Source organism: Juglans microcarpa x Juglans regia, chromosome 2D (assembly GCF_004785595.1).
Source record: "Juglans microcarpa x Juglans regia isolate MS1-56 chromosome 2D, Jm3101_v1.0, whole genome shotgun sequence".
NCBI classification, from domain to species: Eukaryota; Viridiplantae; Streptophyta; class Magnoliopsida; order Fagales; family Juglandaceae; genus Juglans; species Juglans microcarpa x Juglans regia.
This window is the reverse complement of record NC_054596.1, coordinates 962,748-982,502: the sequence shown is the minus strand read 5'-3', so window position 1 is coordinate 982,502 and position 19,755 is coordinate 962,748. Positions and strand designations below refer to the sequence as shown.

At 34.4% G+C, this 19,755-nt stretch overlaps 3 protein-coding genes across 4 annotated transcripts; 1 reads left to right on the top strand and 2 right to left on the bottom strand.

Moving 5' to 3' along the window:
- The first annotated feature begins 4,555 nt into the window (after positions 1–4,555).
- On the top strand, positions 4,556–8,756 carry LOC121249634 (probable beta-1,3-galactosyltransferase 8). Its single transcript, XM_041148357.1, has 9 exons — positions 4,556–4,749; positions 5,882–6,173; positions 6,682–6,746; positions 6,850–7,052; positions 7,136–7,393; positions 7,523–7,610; positions 7,764–7,889; positions 8,088–8,197; positions 8,404–8,756. The coding sequence occupies exons 2-9, from the start codon at positions 5,985–5,987 to the stop codon at positions 8,550–8,552; spliced, it is 1,188 nt and encodes a 395-aa protein (XP_041004291.1). The 5' UTR covers positions 4,556–4,749; positions 5,882–5,984; the 3' UTR covers positions 8,553–8,756.
- A 461-nt stretch (positions 8,757–9,217) lies between these two features.
- Positions 9,218–13,905, bottom strand: LOC121249635 (vacuolar protein sorting-associated protein 9A-like). 2 transcript variants are annotated; one of them, XM_041148358.1, is made up of 7 exons: positions 13,601–13,905; positions 13,292–13,439; positions 12,899–13,069; positions 11,642–11,821; positions 10,442–10,730; positions 9,851–10,093; positions 9,218–9,488 (listed from the first exon to the last, which is right to left on the bottom strand). In XM_041148358.1, exons 1-6 carry the CDS (start codon positions 13,699–13,701, stop codon positions 9,855–9,857), a joined length of 1,128 nt encoding a protein of 375 aa, XP_041004292.1. In that variant the 5' UTR covers positions 13,702–13,905; the 3' UTR covers positions 9,218–9,488; positions 9,851–9,854. The 2 variants fall into 2 exon arrangements, with proteins under 2 accessions (XP_041004292.1, XP_041004293.1); XM_041148359.1 differs by lacking the exon at positions 11,642–11,821.
- Positions 13,906–14,865: 960 nt separating this feature from the next.
- LOC121249638 (monooxygenase 1-like) lies at positions 14,866–18,693 on the bottom strand. The gene is made up of 6 exons (XM_041148361.1): positions 18,508–18,693; positions 18,251–18,397; positions 17,785–17,835; positions 17,271–17,427; positions 16,339–16,603; positions 14,866–15,525 (listed from the first exon to the last, which is right to left on the bottom strand). The coding sequence occupies exons 1-6, from the start codon at positions 18,585–18,587 to the stop codon at positions 14,996–14,998; spliced, it is 1,230 nt and encodes a 409-aa protein (XP_041004295.1). The 5' UTR covers positions 18,588–18,693; the 3' UTR covers positions 14,866–14,995.
- Positions 18,694–19,755: the final 1,062 nt, after the last annotated feature.

The window sequence follows — 19,755 nt, the reverse complement described above, 5'->3', positions numbered from 1 at the left end:
AGAAAAACTATAAAAATCAAGGAGACCGTACTAAAAATTATTCAAAGAGAAACTCAGTATACCACCGGAAGTGGAATAACACTGAGACAAAAAATGATGATAATAAAGGCTCACAAAATAAGCCTGCGAAGAACTATGGGGATAAATATTTTAGATGTGGTATGAATGGACATTGGTCACGTACCTATCGTACACCAAAATATTTGGTAGACCTATATCAGGCCTCCATTAAAAAAAAAGAAAATGGGATTGAAATAAATTTTACTGATCACAAGAATCCAGTAGATTCAACTTATACCCCAAATGGAATGGATCTCACTCATCTGGATGTTTCTGATTTCCTTGTGAACTCCAACGAGAATACAGATTTTTTAATTAGTGATATTTTGGATGCAATAATTAATTTTATTTCTTTGCCTTATAATCACATTACATTTCAGTTATTATCTTTGAATACATTGTAAATTTCCTTTATATTAATAAAGTTTTATATGTGTTTTGCTTTTATTAAGGAAGCATGGATTTTATTGATGAATTGATCAATTTGAAGAAAATTTATGAAGATGTATGTCTCGCAGACAGTTGTACCGCACACACAATTCTTAAACATAATAAATATTTTCAGTGTTTAACATTGAATAGAGTTAATGTCAATACCATATCCGGTTCTTCAAATCTAATTGAAGGCTCTGGAAGAGCAAATATAATGTTACCAAAAGGAACAAAATTTTGTATTGACGATACTTTGTATTCTTCAAAATCCAGAAGAAATTTGCTAAGTTTTAAAGATATTCGTCGTAATGGTTATCATGTTGAAACCACCAATGAAGGCAGTAATAAATATCTTTACATTATTTCTATGATTTCGGGCCAGAAGCTCATATTAAAAAAACTGTCAGCTTTCTCTTTAGGCTTATATTATACAACTATGAGTACAATTGAATCAAATATTGTAATGCACCGGAAGTGCTTTGATCCAAAAATTTTTATGCTTTGGCATGATCCCCTTGGACATCTGGGATCAATTATGATGCGACGAATAATTAAGAACTCGCATGGACATCCTCTAAAGAACCTGAAGATTCTTTTACCAAGTGATTATCCATGTGCATCTTGTTCTCAAGGAAAACTTATTATCCGACCATCCCATTTAAGGTAGTAATTGAATCTCCATCATTTTTAGAAAGAATTCATAGGGACATATGTGGGCCAATACATCCGCCATGTGGACCATTTAGATATTTTATGGTTTTAATAGATGCATCAACTAGATGGTCACATATTTGTCTACACTCTACTCGTAATGTTGCATTTGCTGACTTCTTGCACAAATTATTAGATTACGAGCTCAATTTCCTGATTATCCAATCAAGTCTATTAGATTGGATAATGCAGCAGAATTTACATCTCAAATCTTTGATGATTATTGCATGTCAATAGGTATTAATGTTGAACATTCAGCTGCCCATGTACATACTCAGAACGGTTTAGTTGAATTGTTTATTAAACGACTTCCATTAATTGCTAGACCTTTACTTATGAGAACAAAACTACTTGTTTCTGCTTGGGACATGCAATTTTACATGCTACATCATTAATTCGAATTAAACCAACTGCCCATAATAAATACTCCCCGTTGCAATTTACTTTTGGTCTACCACCAAATATTTTTCATCTTCGTATATTTGGTTGTGCTGTCTTTGTTCCGATTGTACCTCCTAAACGCACTAAGATGGGCCCTCAATGAAGACTTGGTATTTATATTCATTTTGATTTTTCTTTTATTATTAGATACCTTGAACCTTTAACTGGTGATATTTTTAAGGCACGTTTCGAAGATTGTCATTTTGATGAAACAATTTTTCCACCATTAGGAAAAGAAAATGTGCCTGGATCACAAAAAGAAATAACATGGAATGCATCGACATTATCTCATATTGAACCTCATACAAATCAATGTGAACTGGAAGTTCAGAGAATTATTCATTTACAAGCTATTGCAAATCAATTACCGGATGCATTTACTGACAGTAAGAAAATAATAAAATCTCATATTCTAGTTGCTAGTATCCCTGCGCGGATTGAAGTCTCTGTAGGACAATCAAGAAATCAAGCAGCAAATGAATTTAAGACATGCCTGAAGTGTGGAAGACCTATTAGAGCAAAAGATAAGATTTTTCGAAAGAGAAAAATAAAAGAAATTGGTATTCTTGAAGAAACCATGCCTACAAAACAAACAACAAAATCAATTGATCCATCCAAACTTTCAACATCAAATTCTCCTGAAAAAGAATCCCCTGAAGAGGAATCTCCTGAAGAGCTATCTCCTGAAGAGGAACAAGTACCTGAAAATAACGAGATCTCAATAAATTATGTAAGTACAGGAGAATTATGGGATAAAAATAAAATTATTGTCGACATTATATTTTCATTTAAAGTTGCAATTGACATTACCAGAAGTAATGATGAAATTGAACCACAATCCGTCGTAGAATGTCAACGTAGAAATTATTGGCCAAAATGGAAAAATGCAATTAATGCAGAGTTGAATTCACTTGCAAAACGTAAAGTATTTGGACATGTCGTCCAAACACCTAAATGTGTTACACCTATTGGATTTAAGTGGGTATTTGTACGAAAACGTAATGAGAAAAATGAAATTATGAGATATAAAGTACGACTTGTTGCATAAGGTTTCTTGCAGAAACCTGGTATTGATTTTCAAGAGACATATTTTCCTGTAATGGATTCAAATACATTCAGATTTTTTATTAGTTTGGTAATAATGGGAAGTTTGGATATGCGTTTAATGGATGTGGTTACCGCATATTTAAATGGATCACTGGATAATGATATATACATAAAAATCCCTGAAGAATATAAACTGCCCGAAGCATATAATTCAAAATCCAGAAGTATTTATTCTGTCAAGCTACAAAAATCATTATATGGTTTAAAACAATCTGGACGCATGTGGTACAATCGTTTTAGCGAATATCTATTGAAGAAAGGATTTGAGAATAATCCAATTTGTCCATGTGTTTTTATTAAGAAGTCAGAGTCTGGATTTGCAATTATTGCAGTATATGTGGATGATTTAAATCTCATTGGGACTCCAGAAGAGCTCACGAAAACTGCAACTTGTTTAAAAAATGAATTTGAAATGAAAGATCTTTAAAAAATCAAATTTTGTCTTGGTTTACAAATTAAACATCTTTCAAATGGAATTTTAGTTCATCAGTCTACATATACAGAAAAATTCCTGAAGCACTTTATATGGATAAAGCTCACCCTTTAAGCACTCCAATGGTTGTTCGATCACTTGATATTGAGAATGACCATTTTCGTCCTCGAGGGGAAGATGAAGAAATTATTGGTCCTGAAGTACCATATCTTAGTGCAATTGATGCTTTAATGTATCTTGCAAATTCTACAAGACCTGATATTGCATTTTCAATCAACTTATTAGCAAGATACAATTCTGCATCAACTCGAAGACATTGGAATGGAGTCAAACATGTCCTACGTTACCTTCGTGGTACGATCAATATGGGATTATTTTATCCAAAAGAATCAAGCACAAGATTAATTGGATATGCAGATGCAGGTTATCTATCTAATCCACATAAAGGGCGTTCGCAAACAAGATACCTAACAGCTATTTCATGGAAGTCTATCAAACAAACAATAGTAGCTACTTCTTCTAATCACTCAAAAATTATTGCAATACATGAAGCAAGCCGTTAATGTATTTGGTTAAGATCAATAATTCAGCATATTCAAGAAAAGTAGCAATAGAATTGAAAGAACACAATATCTAGAACTAGTTCTTCAAGAACTAAATATTATTTCTCTACGTATTGTTAGTTAAGTGGAGGTGTGTACGTGCATCGTGTAAGGTTTCCTCGCGTAGCATTAATTCTCAATTTATAAACTCTTTAATTTTTTTAAAATTTTAATATATTTTAGATATTCAGAATTGATTACGAAACTAAAGAGGCATGAGTTGGGAAAGTAAAACTAATCAAAATATTCAAATATTGTATTCACACACGCAACGTACAGAATAATCTAATTGATTATATATATATATATATATATATATATATATCTACAAATATATTAATTTAAATTTTAAAGCCCAACTAGTACTTATTAATGCATTAAACACACTATAAATTGAAGTAATTAAAGTATATATACCGCAATATATAGTTAATATAAAAAAAATATTTGTGTCTTAATTAATTAATTTATAATTAAACATAATTAATATATATCTCACAATAAGCATGAGTATAGTATATTTATACTGTACTGAATTATGGGCATTGAGCAGCGGATTTAAGACGTAAATTATAATATTCATGGGAGTAAAGAGGGCGCCCACGCAAAGATAGGACGAAGTTGTTTTCATTAGAATACAGGCAGGTGGTTGAGGCATGAAAACCACATGATTGAACTGCCAACCCCTCCAGCATGCAGCATTAATCAAATTAAAGCCCTACTCCGTCTAATTAATATTTGGAGAGATCATGAGATCATCGACATAGGGCAGGGCAGGGCAGGCAGCCAAATATATTTCCCGATTAAGAAAATTATGAACTAACGATCGATCGAAGAGCTAGCAGCCGGCAACTTCCTCCTTTTCTCGTGATCTCTCAATCCAGTAACTATTAGCAGGAGGAGTAGTAGTACTGATCCTGCAATCATATATACAAGCTGCTGCAGCCTTCCATCGATCTCAAGGTAATTAAATATTGCATCGATCCCCAGTTTTTTCCACCTTATAAATTCAACTTACTATCAGCTTATATATACATTATATATTTATTCCCAAAAAGAAAATGGATCTTTCACATATATAATGTGGTATTCCAAAAATGAGAATTAATTAATTAGCTGATACATACATATATATATATATATTATTCTTGATGTTGATGTGTTAAAAATGAGAATTCTTCATACATATATATATATATATGTGGAAAATGTTTTCCTGTGTTTTAATAATAGGTTTGTTAATTGTTCAGATTTTTATGAACTTGGAAACAGACAGGTGGGTAAATCAATATTGTACATGACTTCTCATTCCTTTTCTCAAAGGCTGGGAGAAGGGGATAGCTAGTCGGTAGCTGTTCTGCTTGTTCATGCTCTCCTACCCTATATATATAAATGATTTTCTTGCAGACAAAATGGAATAATTAAGTTGGGTTTGCAAAGGTCTTTTTCATTAGTATGAACATGGACTATGATTCTCCGTAGATTTTTTTCTCCTTCCTTTTTTTTCACCTTCGATCAATAATATGTGGATTTCTCTTTCCTCATCATCTTAAATTGGATTCCGTGGAGAAATTTCTCTCGCGCATTCGTTTTCGCATGAACAATCACACATGACATTCTCGCATGCATGCATGACTTTCTAGCTCTAGATCGACTGGACAACATTAATTTCAAAGTATAGTTATGCAGGGAATTGGAAACTGACATCATAAACAACTATTGCATTAATTAAGTTCCGTATCATGTGAAAAGAAACTATACGCGCGTACTTCAACAAATAAATAAATAAATAAACAATTAAGAATATTGTGTACGTAGGGTTTTGCTAATATGAAAGGAAGTTCTCGTACTTCTTCTGGCTCACCTACTAATTGTAGTACTACATATATATATATATATATATATATATATCTATATATTCGATTTAGTACAATTGAGATATGCGTGACAACGTCGTATGTATACCTCGTCATTTCGTAATTAATCTAATATTCTGATCCGTACGTACATGACACTAGCTACTAATTAAATCCAAATTCTAGATCTCTTTGAAATTAATCTCGATCCGGGCTGGCACTCAAATTACTTATTTCAGGCCGGACGTTGCTGCTAAATATCTGGAAGGAAGGAGGTTGCGGGACTGTGGCATTTGATACTTTCTCTGCTTGAAAACAGTGTTAGCAATTGACAACGAGAAAATGAGGGGAAAACAAGTTTCAGGAAAAACCATATTTGTACTTTGTCTTGCCAGCTTTCTTGCAGGATCACTCTTCACTAGTCAGATATGGACTCAACAGTCTCAAAGTAATGAAGCTCAGATTCCCAACATGCCAAATCATATCAATAGGCTCGAGGCAATCACACAATTAGATTGTGATCACAAAAGGGTATATAAATTATTATTATTTCTTTTATAATTTGTCATGGGCCACAAAGGATAATAATTAAGCTTAGTACTTCAAATCTACCTAATAAAACCGCCCATGCACTTAGCTTTGTAATATATATACGAGTCGTCTCGTACCTTTTTTTTTATTGCTTTTTAAAAAAAATGCAAGGGTAGTAATTAAGAATCTCTGTTATAATCATGCATGTCCGGTATAGAAAAATTAACTTGTTAGTATGTACTCATTCGAGGTTTAATTTAATTTCAACCAGTGGTCGAGTCCAAGCTAGCTTGGAGTACTCGTGATTAGACATACATATATATATATATATATATATGATAAAGCTAATTTGAAATTTTGGGAATTGACAAGTTGACTCGTGTCAGATCTCGATCATGAGCTTATTAATACTAATGATGTGGAGTTAATTTGCTAGTCAGATGTTAATTTCCACGTTTATTCTGGTTATTAGAATATTCCTAATGTTTTATTTTTTGTCCTTGATCAGAAATTGGTTGAAGGAAAATCTGTAGACATTATTGGAGAAGTCACAAAAACCCATCAAGCTATCGAGCAAGTGAAATTACCCTTGTAAATAGTTTCTTTTTTTTTTTAAGTACCCTTCTTTAATTTTAGTGGGATCTCATAATATTTCATTTATTGTGCACCATTAAAGGTCACTGGATAAAACAATTTCAACATTGGAAATGGAATTAGCAGTAGCTCGTACCAGCCAGAGCGGCACTGCACTTCTTCAACTTCCATTAGAAAAAGCCTCTAATCACAGCTTACAGAAGGCTTTTGTTGTCATCGGAATTAATACAGCTTTTAGCAGCAGGAAACGGCGAGAATCGGTCCGAGAAACATGGATGCCGAGAGGTCATCTTTTTTCCCTCATCTCTGTCCCCTACTTTCAGTTTACCTACTTACGTAGAATATTTAAACGTATACGTTACATGCAGGAGCTAAGCTAAAGAAACTGGAGAAAGAGAAGGGAATTGTTATAAGGTTTGTGATCGGACACAGCAGCACCCCGGGTGGGGTTCTTGACAAAGCAATCGATGCAGAAGAGGAAGAGCACAAGGATTTCCTTCGGCTCAACCATGTCGAGGGCTACCATGAACTCTCCACCAAGACCCGCATGTATTTTTCCACTGCTGTCTCCATCTGGGATGCCGATTTCTACGTGAAGGTGGACGATGACATCCATGTCAACTTGGGTTAGCTTCTTGATCTCCAACATTTTGTTTTTATGGAATATATAGCCAGTAGCAGTAGTCATGAAGATTGAAGAACATGCTGCATGTTGCTAATTAATGATAACACAACATATATACATGTTTTTGCAGGTATGCTGGTGAGTAGACTTGCACGACACCGACACAAACCCAGAGTTTATGTAGGGTGTATGAAGTCTGGCCCAGTTCTATCTCATAAGTAAGTGAAATCGGACAACAAAAACTCCACTTACCGAAGAGATTATTTATGAAAGAAAGTCAAATAAAGCATGCATGCATAGAGATTAAATTACAAGTAGTGAACTTCTAAGATATTAATCAATTAACGTAGTATGTAATTGGGTTATGACAGGGGGGTGAAATATCACGAGCCAGAGTACTGGAAATTTGGTGAAGAAGGGAACAAGTACTTCAGGCATGCCACCGGACAAATCTATGCCATCTCCAAAGACCTCGCTGCCTACATCTCGATCAACTTGTGAGTTAAGGAAAAAAAAAAAAGAATCAACCTACACGTCATGGCCTCAATTTGCATATATCTGACGGCTAGAAAGATATTATAAAACTTATACCCTTTAATTAATTGTTGTTTTGTTTACCATTTTAATTTAAGTAGTTAATTTTCTGATCAATTATGGGGCAATCGGCACTTTTGCGATGGTTGTGATATGGGCAGGCCCATCTTGCATAGATATGCGAACGAGGACGTGTCGCTGGGCTCATGGTTTATCGGATTGGAAGTTGAACACGTCGACGACCGTTCCCTGTGCTGTGGGACCCCTCCAGGTAATATAATATTATAATTGAACTTAGTGTAGTTGGTTTCATATCGTATTATATTGATTCTACATTTTTAGTACATGATTCCATTTGGTCACCGCATATATATATATATATATATATATATATATATATATATTTATATTTTGAGACAAGATCATTACAGAGAACAATGCTAATAATGCCGGATTGTTAATGTGTAAATATGATAGATTGTGAATGGAAGGCACAGGCAGGGAACTTATGCGCGGCATCATATGATTGGTCATGCAGTGGAATATGCAAATCCGTGGTGAGGATGAAAGACGTGCATAACTCGTGTGGGGAAGGAGATGGAGCTGTTTGGAGCGTTGATCTTTGAGTTCAATCATATATATATATATATATATACACATTATTGGAGAGAGAGAGAGAGAGAGAGAGGCCTTATTAGTTAGTACTATATTCCTCTTTTCTTTTGTTATCAGGTCTTGCTGCTACTTTAGCGCAGGTTCCCAGCACACTTTTTGTTTGCCATATTTCGTAACATATTAGCAAGAGATATTGATAATTGAACAATAAATTTCAGAATTATGTCGTTGCCTCGTCCTAATTTTTCGCAGGATACATGCCAACTTTAAGGAAATTATTTAATTTATATCTATAGTCTTTAAATTATCCTCGTGGAAAACTATGTAATTCTCTCCCCTGGAAAGAGAACAAAAAATCTCGATAATTTAAAGAAATTTATTAACACAGACGGATTGTTGCGGGCCCCTATTCGGCTTGTCAATTACAGACATAAGCCCGGCCCAAAATATTTTGACGGAGACCTAAAGAAGTACGTTTAATGTGATCCGTACATCTCATCACTTGCCTTTAGGTGCCATTCACTTGGTTAGGATCCAATGACGATTGCACCCAATTTTTTGGAATGGGCTCTGTTAGATTCGTTGCCAGTGATGCCACCGGCCCACCAATATATCCCATCCATGGAAATTTCCACCCATGTAGGGAGAGTTTGCTTTTTGAGAGGTTGCCAGGAGAGAGAAAAAATTAGTCTAGAAATAATTATACGAAAAAATTAACAGAGTATGGCGAGGGTGTTCTCTAAGACAAAGACCAGGAGTACTGTACTGACTGTATTACGGGTAACAAGGCGCTTTTTTAACTTCTGCATGACATGCAGATAAGTCTGGGACTTGATGCCTATTCTTTCTGTGTGTGGCATAACTCCGAAAACTCTTTGATCCGCAAAGCTCCTGCCTTTCTTTCAACCCGTGGATTGTTGCTATATCCGTGTGAATCTTTTCCTTGGCTAAGTCAAATATCAAAAGGAAACAAAAATTTAGAGTTGAAATCATTGCTACTGCTACTCAAACTGAAGGGAGAAGAAGAAACAAAAGGAAAACGAACAATCAAGAACGGAAAAAAAAAAAAAAACAGGGAGAGATGTGTGGGTTGATTGCGTGATGTGTATGGTTCCTGATAAATGTACAGCTTCTTTTTGAAGGATATACTATTTAACAGTTTTGTTCCATCTATTATAAAAGCTCAGGAGAAATTTTCTTTGTGAGATTGTTCATGAATTACTAAATAATATCATTCCATTATGATTTAATAAAAGCATCAAAGAAGGTATAGCCAAGAACTTAGAAATTGCTCTAGAGAGACACTGACCTTGTTAGTTTCCTCTTTGATGATCAATTTTTGTATTTACTCCCTCTGGCCGTGTTAACGAAAAACTGGTTCCTTCCGAATGAGGAAAAGGGGGTCCTGCCTTGGACAAAGAATGGTGTCTAACAGCAGCACGGAGATTTGTATATTTTGTAACTACATCTTTGTACAAACTCAGCAATCTCTCCACATCTCCGATGGTCAGTTCACCAGCCTTTGCATCCATGTAAGGATAATTTGATCCACCTAATGCAGTCAAAGGCATTTGAGGATCTACTACATAGATTGTTGGTGTAAACTATTTTTTTTTTTTTCTTTTGGTTGTTGAGAAATGATGCTATAATGTCTCTAAAAACAGTAGATGAGAGATTGACATATGGGGACTCGGGTGGTTAGTAGCAACTACAGCAGGTAATGATAGTGAAACAAATAGCTCAATGAAATATAGTAAATACCCTCTTAAAACTAACATTAACAAATAATTGTTGGCTAGTTTTTTTTTTTTTTTTGAAAAAAAAGATCCCTATTTTAGTAGCAATAAAATTTCTTTTACTTATAAAAAAAATATGAAAACAATGGCCGTTTCAGGCTTACCACTTAGATCTCTGTTTTCATCTAGTATTCTTGTTGGACTAGGATCTGTTTGACCTAGTAATGTGGTTGAGGCCTCTGTTTGCATTTCTTTATTGGTTAATCTTGCTGCTTGCATGCTCTCCTCAAATTTGATTTCGTCCATGGAAAGAGATTTAGCGCTTAGATCGACAATAAATTCCTTGGCTGACACAAGATTGGTGAAATAATAAGCTGCTTCTGAGACAAGTTTGGCTTGCCTCCGGTACAATTGGATAAATTTGAGGTTAGAGTGCAACTGTGGAGGATTGGCCTGCTCATAACAAGTTGAAAAGCTTAGTATAGTATTTTAAGAATTTACCTTAGTTTTTGCAACAATCTTGTTAAAAAAAAAAAAAAAAAAACCTAGAGCATTCTTATAGATAAGACAAAATCTGAAATATTCTTACTGCTAAAAGGACAAAATGGAACTTTCACATCACAAACAAAACAACAAAAGCAGATATTCAACAACAGAACATGGATTTTACAAGTTCACTGATACATCAAATAGAAAATGTTTCTTACAAATTTGTCAGCTGGTTTCACGGATGTAGGATGAAGTTACTCACTATAATGAAGGAAGAGAGACTTGCAATATTGATCAACAATATCAAGCATCCTTATCAAAGGTTAGACCTTGAGTGACAAACACCAAATGACCAAATACAATTAAAGATTTACCATAGCTCTACCAACATGTACCATAACTTAATAGTTACTCCACCGCCACAAACAATGATTAGCAACTACACACTAGAGACAAGAAACTTGCAGTTTGAAATTTAAGTATGTAAGACACAGAATGTAGATTTTGGGCAATAAACATCAAATATACATAATATCAAGAATGATGAAAGGACCATGTTATTCCATTAGAATAATATTTTCATTCATAAAATGCAATTTTTCATTTTTTTTCTTTGTTTATTTTCGCTGCACAATGAGAAAGGAAATTAGGCACAAAGATAACCATAACTAATGGGAGCAATGCTGATAAGTATATAAAGGTAATTGATACAGATGCCAATAGAAAATGCATCTGTTTGGTAAGGATGGTACGATGATGCTAAAATATCAATTATTATAAAGATGACAGCATCATGAATATATGATAAAAAAATGCTCATAATTGAGAAACAGAATGACGTTCAGCTGAATGGCTTATTACCAAGGAGAGCTTGCCTTGATCGTAACATATATAAGAACTGGAAGAAAGTCATCTAGTCCTGCCAGTACATGATTTTCTGACATTGATGCATTGAGCAACAAATTGTTGATGACCCTACAACAATTCATAATACAAGAAAGCTTCTCACGAGGAGCTTTGAAAGTGTTGATCTTCTGCAATTCTTTCTCTGCAAGCTGAGTCAGAAGAAAAAAGGGAGGGAAATTACAACTAGTCCTTTAGAGGAACAGGTAAGATTACTATAACTGATTGCTAATGGAAAAAGAATGATGACTATACACTAGTTCTAAAAGACAAATAAACGAGCGAAGAAGTTGCTCCAGGCACGTATAAATAACCTCAGGAAGACAAACTTCTGGGACACTTATAAGTTCTGAAGACCAGTACACTCCCCAAAGAAAAGGAAAAGATGGGGAGCAGGAAGGCATGGGGGACACATAACAATCCAACAATGAAATATCCAAAGATCATTAAATGATCTGGTTTTCGCCTCAAGGCTGACCGATACAATTTATTTTAGACGATTCGTTAAAACCTTATCATAGACTAAAGATATCGAGGTACAAATGAAAATTGTCTGTGCAAAAATTCATAAAATGCCACAAATAACACTAAAGAGAAATACACATCTACATAACGCTAGAATATGTTTTTGTGCAATCATCAAACTTATTATTGTAGTTGGTGTATCAAGTTTTTGGTTTGCTTTTGCTACTGATAATTGTATTTTAAGTACCTTAAATGAGGCTTCATAATGGTGTAACACAATATCAGTGAAAACTTAAGGTTCATTGGTGACAATAAGAAGGGTCCTACCTAATCAAAATGTTTGGTATGTTCAATTTCGTGCTAATTTTATTCACTATTTTGCTTTATTTTTCAGAAAAATTATTAATTTGCTTGATAGATTTAAGGCAGTTTTAATATTTTTTGGGTTTAGACAAATGTTTGTCTGAAAGCCGTTTAGGATTCAAATCTATTTCAAGGTGATGCAACTTGCCTTCAGAAAATAAATCTCACAAGAAAATATGATCTCTGCAATGGCTAGCTTTTACTTGTTCTTTCCATTGGTGCATCAATAGTACCGTGAAATTCTCAATAATTAGGCAACGATAGCTACCCCATGGAACTAAAGAACTAATATACCATGCCTAAATATGTGAAACATGTTTTGTATCACCGTACATTTCTGAATACATTATTATACATAATAATAGTAAAAAATAAGACCTAAATCATGCCAGCACGCATACCAGCCAAGAAGCTTCATTCTGAAGAACTGCTGGTATATCTAAATGCTCGGGCTTCAAGAAGGTTTGCAACAAGCATATTTTCTCTGAGATTTCGTGATCAATCTTTGAATCCTCGGAAGCAGAAGCAAACGTCCGTGAGAACAACTTTGTCATCACATATTTCTCTAAACCCTGCAATAGGTGTCATACAGATGTCAATCTATTTAGATCAATATGCCACCTTAAATCTACGAATTAGGCACTTCAATTGCTACAAATCATGTTTTACATGAGAGAAAACGAGTACTATATTCTATTGTCAGTTTAAAATTTAACTTCGAAAGAAACCTGGGTAAGACGAAATACTAATCAATCAAAAAAGTTCGTATTTTAGTGGATGTGAAATTTAAGTACCTCCATTGCATGGTCAACTTCTTCTTCAGAAGCACCGGTCCACAAAGGATGTTCCCTAATAGCAGCTTCCATTGTCAAGTAGAATTCTTGCACTCTTTTGCCATCATTCTCGGGATTGGCCGCGTAAAATGAAGAAGAGACTATGAAGCTGAAAATGAGTTTGATTAGCTTTTGAACTAACTAAAAATCAAACAGAAAGAAGTTCGATTGTTATATAATAATCAAATATTCCCCTCCAAATTAGGTACTAAAACGTTATTTTATATAAGATACAATAGCGAAAGAAATTTTTTTAGGGTTTGAATTTACCTTTTGATGGATCGTACGAGATCGAGGGAAGCCGGGTTACGCATTCGATCCAGAAAATCATAGAAAGTGACCGACGATGCTGCTGCTGCCGACGACTCCATTGATCAGAAATTACAATTCCTTCTTTGTCCTCGTGAAAAATCATGAGAGAGATCTCCACCGGCGGAGCTCCATTAGAATTATCTTTGAATGAAATTCAAGGAAACAAAAGTTTACGCCGACCTCCACATCTCGATTCTCTACCACTCCTGGTCAGCACCGTGCGACCGAGTAACCAGAGCGAGAGGAAGAATGTTAGGTTTGGCACGTGACCTCGTGAGGAATAGTAATAGATAAAATAGTCCATTCGAAAGAAGAGTGGGTCGACCTCGGCCCACTATATTAAGTTTGGTTGGGCTCTTACAGAAGTCAGCCCATTTATTCAACCCAGTGTGTGGGTGTGTGATTTTTTTTTTTTTTTTTTTTTTTTTTCTTGGTCTCGACCAATTCAAGCGGCCGAACAATCATTGTTTTTCAGGCTCGATTTAACATATTTGAAGTGACTATTTATACGATTCTTCAAAAAAAAAAAAAAAAAAAGACTATTTATACGAGTGTTTAATATATAAAACACATGTAACTAGAAATGACAAAATTTACAATGAATAGCAATATTTTTGTTACATACTTTCATCCATTATAATAATACATTATAGCTGAAAATTTTAAACTCATTGTTTTTTTTTTTTTCAAATATAACTTTACACATCATGTCGAAAAACTCTTTACCGACAGTGTAGGTTGAGCAAATTAAGTTACCTAAGTCATGATACATTAGTCTGTCAATGTGTTGAAAATTTACGACATTGGATTGGTAACAGCCCAGTAAAACATACAAAAAACTTGCTTCTCCACGCATCTATCATTGTTGAAAGTTATAAAATAAAAACTTTAATTGATAGGAAAATATGAGATTAATCATTCGAATTCTCAAACACATTATCGGAGAAACAACAATGACTCAATCTTGATAAGACATATGAAGATGAATCAAAATGATCAATACTAGGTGATCCTTATGAACATTTGACAACAGGACCAACATTCATTATCAAATTATCAGCAAGCATTGTTGAGGTCAATTCACAAGGTTACAGGCCTAGCAATACATTTATTGAGCAATCTGCATCGTTATGCCCACTGCATAATATATTAAGAGAAATGATGTTATTTATCGTCATTTTAATTACTATCCTCCCATCATCTTCTAATGTGACATTAAATGATTAGAAAACTATTTATCGTCTTTTACTTACTTTCAAATCATTTGATACTACATAAAAATATGATAAGAGAATGATGATAAATAGAGTTTTTCCCATATTAATTGCACAGCTTCAAAGCATGGCCGATGCCTCATAGGCGGCCACAGTCATATTGCGTGTGAGCTGCATAGTCACTGAAGAAAAGCATCAGTAAGACTATACATATAAGTCTTACAAGCAAGGGTGGAGTACTATCGATTAGCAAAATGTGGAGATAAGATTGTGTGGAGAGCCAGACCAATCTCATCCTCCGTTCTTTCACATATTGATCCAATGCTTCTCCAACTATATGCCTCCTCCTCCACCCATTTGTCTTGATATCAATTTCGTGCAACTTTTGTGCCAAGCATCTTGCCAAGACGACTCCATCTTCTATAGCAGCTGAGCCACCCTGTGCCATGAATGGACCCATGACATGCATGGCATCTCCGGCCACCGTCACGCTTCCTTTTCGGAAACTTCCAACAAGTAATTCCCAGGGGGCACGGTGTACCAAGCGTACCTGAGAGATTGATTCACGCTCACTGTTTCTTATCATGTCCACCACTTCTGTGGGGAAGTCCTTAATCGATTCAAGAGTCAGTTTATGAATGAGCTCTGGATCCTTTGCAATCACTGCACCTATTCATGTAACAAGTATATATATAACACACCAAACTATAAATTGAAGCCTATGGCCACTGTGACAACACGTACAATCACTACTATACATAATCGCAGCAAAGAAACCAGTCAGTCACATGCATAGAATTCTACAGAAAGAGAAAATATCTAATTGGGCAGAAGAAAAATATATATTTAAATAAAAAAGAAAAGACCAGCTTATGATTCTCACCAGGTGGCTCTACAGCCACTGCTCCCAGCTCCCGCTGGGAGCTACCGTTAGTTATATGATCATTTTTTTTTTTTTTTTTTTTTTTGCTTTTTCATACATATATTTTTTAACACTTCTAAATATTTTTTAAAAAAATCACAATATTATTAAAAAACACTTCCTTAATCACTAAGTAAAAATAAAATAAAAAATCACAGCGGTAACTTGCAGTGATAGAAAGGAGCGGTGAGAGTAGTATTTTTCTTCTCACAATCTTCACAAGCATTCATGACAAATACTTAAGCATATGTAAGTATTTAATCTATATGTAAGTATTTAATCATGTAATGACCTTTCAAGACTTGGGGAACTGCCTCTTCCTAAAAAATTAAAACCTTTCAAAACTTGTGAATTGGGAAGAGATCATATACTGTAATAGATATAACAGATAGGTTTCATTGCTATTGCAAGAAACTATCAAAACACAAAACTTGCTGAAATTTGATAGTGTTGCAACGTACTGTTTACATTCTTTGACTAAAAAACTTCCACATATAAATTTCTTTTGTACTTTCACAAGGAAACAGCAGTTGTAAATAACTTGTCATATAAGAGTGTACCTTTGGGCTTTATTTTCTGATTGACAAACCAATAGACCAACTTATTATCAATTGGCAGCCTTCCAACCATTATGTTGTCACCCTCAGAAACTTGAAAAAATTCCATCTCGAAATCATGACCACTTGGATAATTGGTAAAACCTCTAGTTTCCGACAACGATAAAAGAATTTTTGGCTCTAGCTCAAGAAAATCTGCAACTACAGAGTTGGCTCCATCACATCCAATCAAAACCTGCAATATGATTAAGGACAGATTAAACCTTGACTCAGACAAGTGTACGAGGCATTATGCCATAGAACACAAAGGCTATAAACAAGTCTTGTTAATCAATTTCCAACCATTTGATCGATCAGCCTCAAGTCCTCAACAGAGTCTACCCTTGTTCAGAACAACTTAAGATTTCTGTTGGCATGTGTTCAATCACTGTAAGGATTGGGTTGATTTGATTTTTTGAATCAACCCCTCACATTTGCAGGACCAGATAGCACATGGACCCAAATATTTTGAACCGTTGTTATAATACCGTGTGGAATAACCGATCGATCAAGAAGTTTAAGCTGATGGGAAATTGTGAATTAGTGATTAGAATCATATTCTCAAAGAGCCTCATCAATCTTTACGCGTGTTCTGGAGAAAGCTGGTAGAGCAAATAGTTGTTGGAAAAGCAATGAATTATTTCCTAGAAACTACAATTTTCATTTGGCAATTTAATTGCAAACATTTCTGATCTATTATAATTGGAATTAAGAGACAGTAATCCAAATGATTTGTAGACCAAAGGACCCTCAAAGGTTACTAAGTATGAGAACTGCAAAGTGAACCACACAATAGCCAAGCAGGGTATTACATCCAATCTAATTGAGAAAAATGATATAAACTTAATGATCATTGGGCTAAATGAAGCTCAAAAAGAATACCTTTGCATGGAGGCACTCCCGGTTTGGAGCTGAATAATTGGATAGGAAGTAAGTGGGTCTAGTGTAACCGAGAGTATTTGGTATCCAAGGTGAATTGTGCCGAGAGGCAAGCTTTCTGCTAGGATCCTGATAAGATCACTCCGCCTCATGCATCGGGTTTCTGCCCGTCTCCTGTAGATGTCTACAAATATTGGTTACAGGGTTCAATATCATTCGTTTTTGTTCTTCCTTCAAAGGATTTGTTGATGAATGTCAGTTAAAAGTTCTGTTGGCTCGTCAAACACTTTAAGAACAGTATCAGTCCAGAATTGGTTTAGTCCACCAATATTAGGTGGGTGGAGGTGCACGTGTTTGAAACAGGTTTTATAATAATTTCAGGAAACTCTGATCATAACATTAATTAGTCATTCTAACCTATAAGCGCACAGGTGTTTAATAAAAAATGCATACAAACTTATTGAGATGCACTTCACACAATTTGCAGATTACGGCCTTCCCCCATACACATTTAAAAGCAAAAGAACTTACCCGAGTGATATTTCCTTTATCTTGCCGTTAGAAAGCTGCATCTCGCGTCCCCTGCTTTTCAGTAATACTGATTAGAAAGACGTCTTACCACAGATGTTAAAATAAACACGCATCCAAAACAAATGCCTAAAATTGCGATATGATTATGTTAATGACAGTCCGCATGCTGACTATAGGATCACGAGCTCTCATGAATGTCAACCAGAATGTTTATCGCATTTGTGATCCAGTCTATTGATGAAAATATAACACTTCGACAAAGAGCATCTAATATTTGTGATCCGACAATAAGTTTATGATACTAATCGACCGGCAATAAGTTTGCCACAAGCCAACAATGACATTTTTTTTATAGAAATTGGCAAAGGGACACAAATTGAAAGAAAATCCTTCATACCAAAAGTTTCCCCTAAATTTGATTCGGGCCTATTACGAGACGAGTGGGGCATATAATATACGTAGTTACCCTTGCAAAGGAAGGGCAGTATGTCTACGGTCAGAGCCAACACCAAGCTGATCAAGGCACCGCCAACCATTCGTCCGGATAGTGATACCTGCTCCGCTTGCTCGCAGTGACTCCGATCTTTCTAAAACCACACTTTTGATACCTTTTCTACACGTTCAATTCACGTATCACAGAAAAATTGTTTCCAAGCATTAAATCGCTAATTAGGAAGCAGGATTAGTGATGGGAAGAAAAGAACGGTAAGAAGATGAAGAAACCTATGAAGAGCAAGTGCAGTAGCAAGGCCACAAATGCCAGCGCCAACTATTACAATCTCTATCTCTTCCATTTCCTCCATTTTTCTCTTCTCTGTCTTTCCCCACTTGATCTCCCGTGCTTAGCTCTGTGCTTGAAGTTTTTATTGATACATTTTGGGGAGGGTTTCAAGTCAAAGACCTCCATTTTGAAAGCTTAGAGCTATACCAATTGGCATAACTCTCTGCTTGAAGTTGACGAGGAAGGAAAGTCCTTTTTGAATTCGAAACTCCTGTTAGTCTTTTTATCTCATTATTATAAATTTTTTTAATTTTTACATAAAATATAATAAATAATTTAATTATTTTAAATTTTAAAATAATAATAATATAAAAAATAATATTTTAATAAATTCATATCAAATTATCTTAATTTAGTTTCCCTTGCCCTTGCTCTATACCTCTCGACAGATTCTACATTGATAGTGTTCATGAATTACTTCGAGAAAGCAGATGAGCACAAATATGATAGGAAGTTAGAAAATATTCTATTAATCTCGAATTTTCTTAGCAATTTGAGCCTGACTTGTCAGTTTTAGAACTAATCTATCGATTTTTATTAATAAACTTTAGTTTTGAATTTTTTTTCTTTATTTTATATAATTTTTCAATTACAATTCCTGACAAGTCCGAGCTAGCAAGCATCCGAGACTACTGCTTTCTTTATATATCAAAATGCATATATACGATTGACATGCGTGCGTCGTGCTGCATGACCGAGTCGTATGGTTATTTGGACAATATTAGAGCCACCGCTTAAGCTTCCGTTGGAACTCCTGTTTGTTCCAGCATGTCTTTTTATATGCTTTTTTAAAATTATTTTTTACATAAATTTTTTTAATACTTTTAAATAGTTTTAAAAAATAAAATAAATTTAGAACATTATTAAAAAATATTTTCTTAATCATAAAGTAAAAAAAAAATATTCAAAAAGTAAATTTTAATGATATTGTGAATTTTTTTTATTTTTTTAAAATATTTAAAATTATTAAAAAAATCTATATAAAAAACCCTTAAAAAAAAACACATAAAAACACATATGTTAGAACCAAGCAGGAGCCCGGCGGTGGCTCTAGCATTATTCATAGTTATTTATTCCTGCTAATAAAAGTTGCATATATACGTAAATTTGATTTGTTTAGATGTTAAGATAATCTTTGAATAGTATTAAAAAAGTAATAAATAGTTAATGAAAGATTCTTTTCATCATCT

Bases quoted from the DNA above. Each gene is read 5' to 3' on its own strand.
- LOC121249634 (XM_041148357.1), top strand. From the start codon at position 5,985: ATGAGGGGAAAACAAGTTTCAGGAAAAACCATATTTGTACTTTGTCTT. The intron at 6,747-6,849 runs GCAAGTGAAATT...GCACCATTAAAG, and splicing joins AAAACCCATCAAGCTATCGA to GTCACTGGATAAAACAATTT. The intron at 8,198-8,403 runs GTAATATAATAT...TAAATATGATAG, and splicing joins GTGCTGTGGGACCCCTCCAG to ATTGTGAATGGAAGGCACAG.
- LOC121249635 (XM_041148358.1), bottom strand. From the start codon at position 13,701: ATGGAGTCGTCGGCAGCAGCAGCATCGTCGGTCACTTTCTATGATTTT. The intron at 13,440-13,600 runs GTAAATTCAAAC...ACTCATTTTCAG, and splicing joins CTCGTACGATCCATCAAAAG to CTTCATAGTCTCTTCTTCAT. The intron at 10,094-10,441 runs GTAAGCCTGAAA...TGACTGCATTAG, and splicing joins TGAAAACAGAGATCTAAGTG to GTGGATCAAATTATCCTTAC.
- LOC121249638 (XM_041148361.1), bottom strand. From the start codon at position 18,587: ATGGAGGAAATGGAAGAGATAGAGATTGTAATAGTTGGCGCTGGCATT. The intron at 17,428-17,784 runs GTAAGTTCTTTT...AGACATCTACAG, and splicing joins ATAAAGGAAATATCACTCGG to GAGACGGGCAGAAACCCGAT. The intron at 16,604-17,270 runs GCCTCCATGCAA...CACTTGTCTGAG, and splicing joins TTCAGCTCCAAACCGGGAGT to TCAAGGTTTAATCTGTCCTT.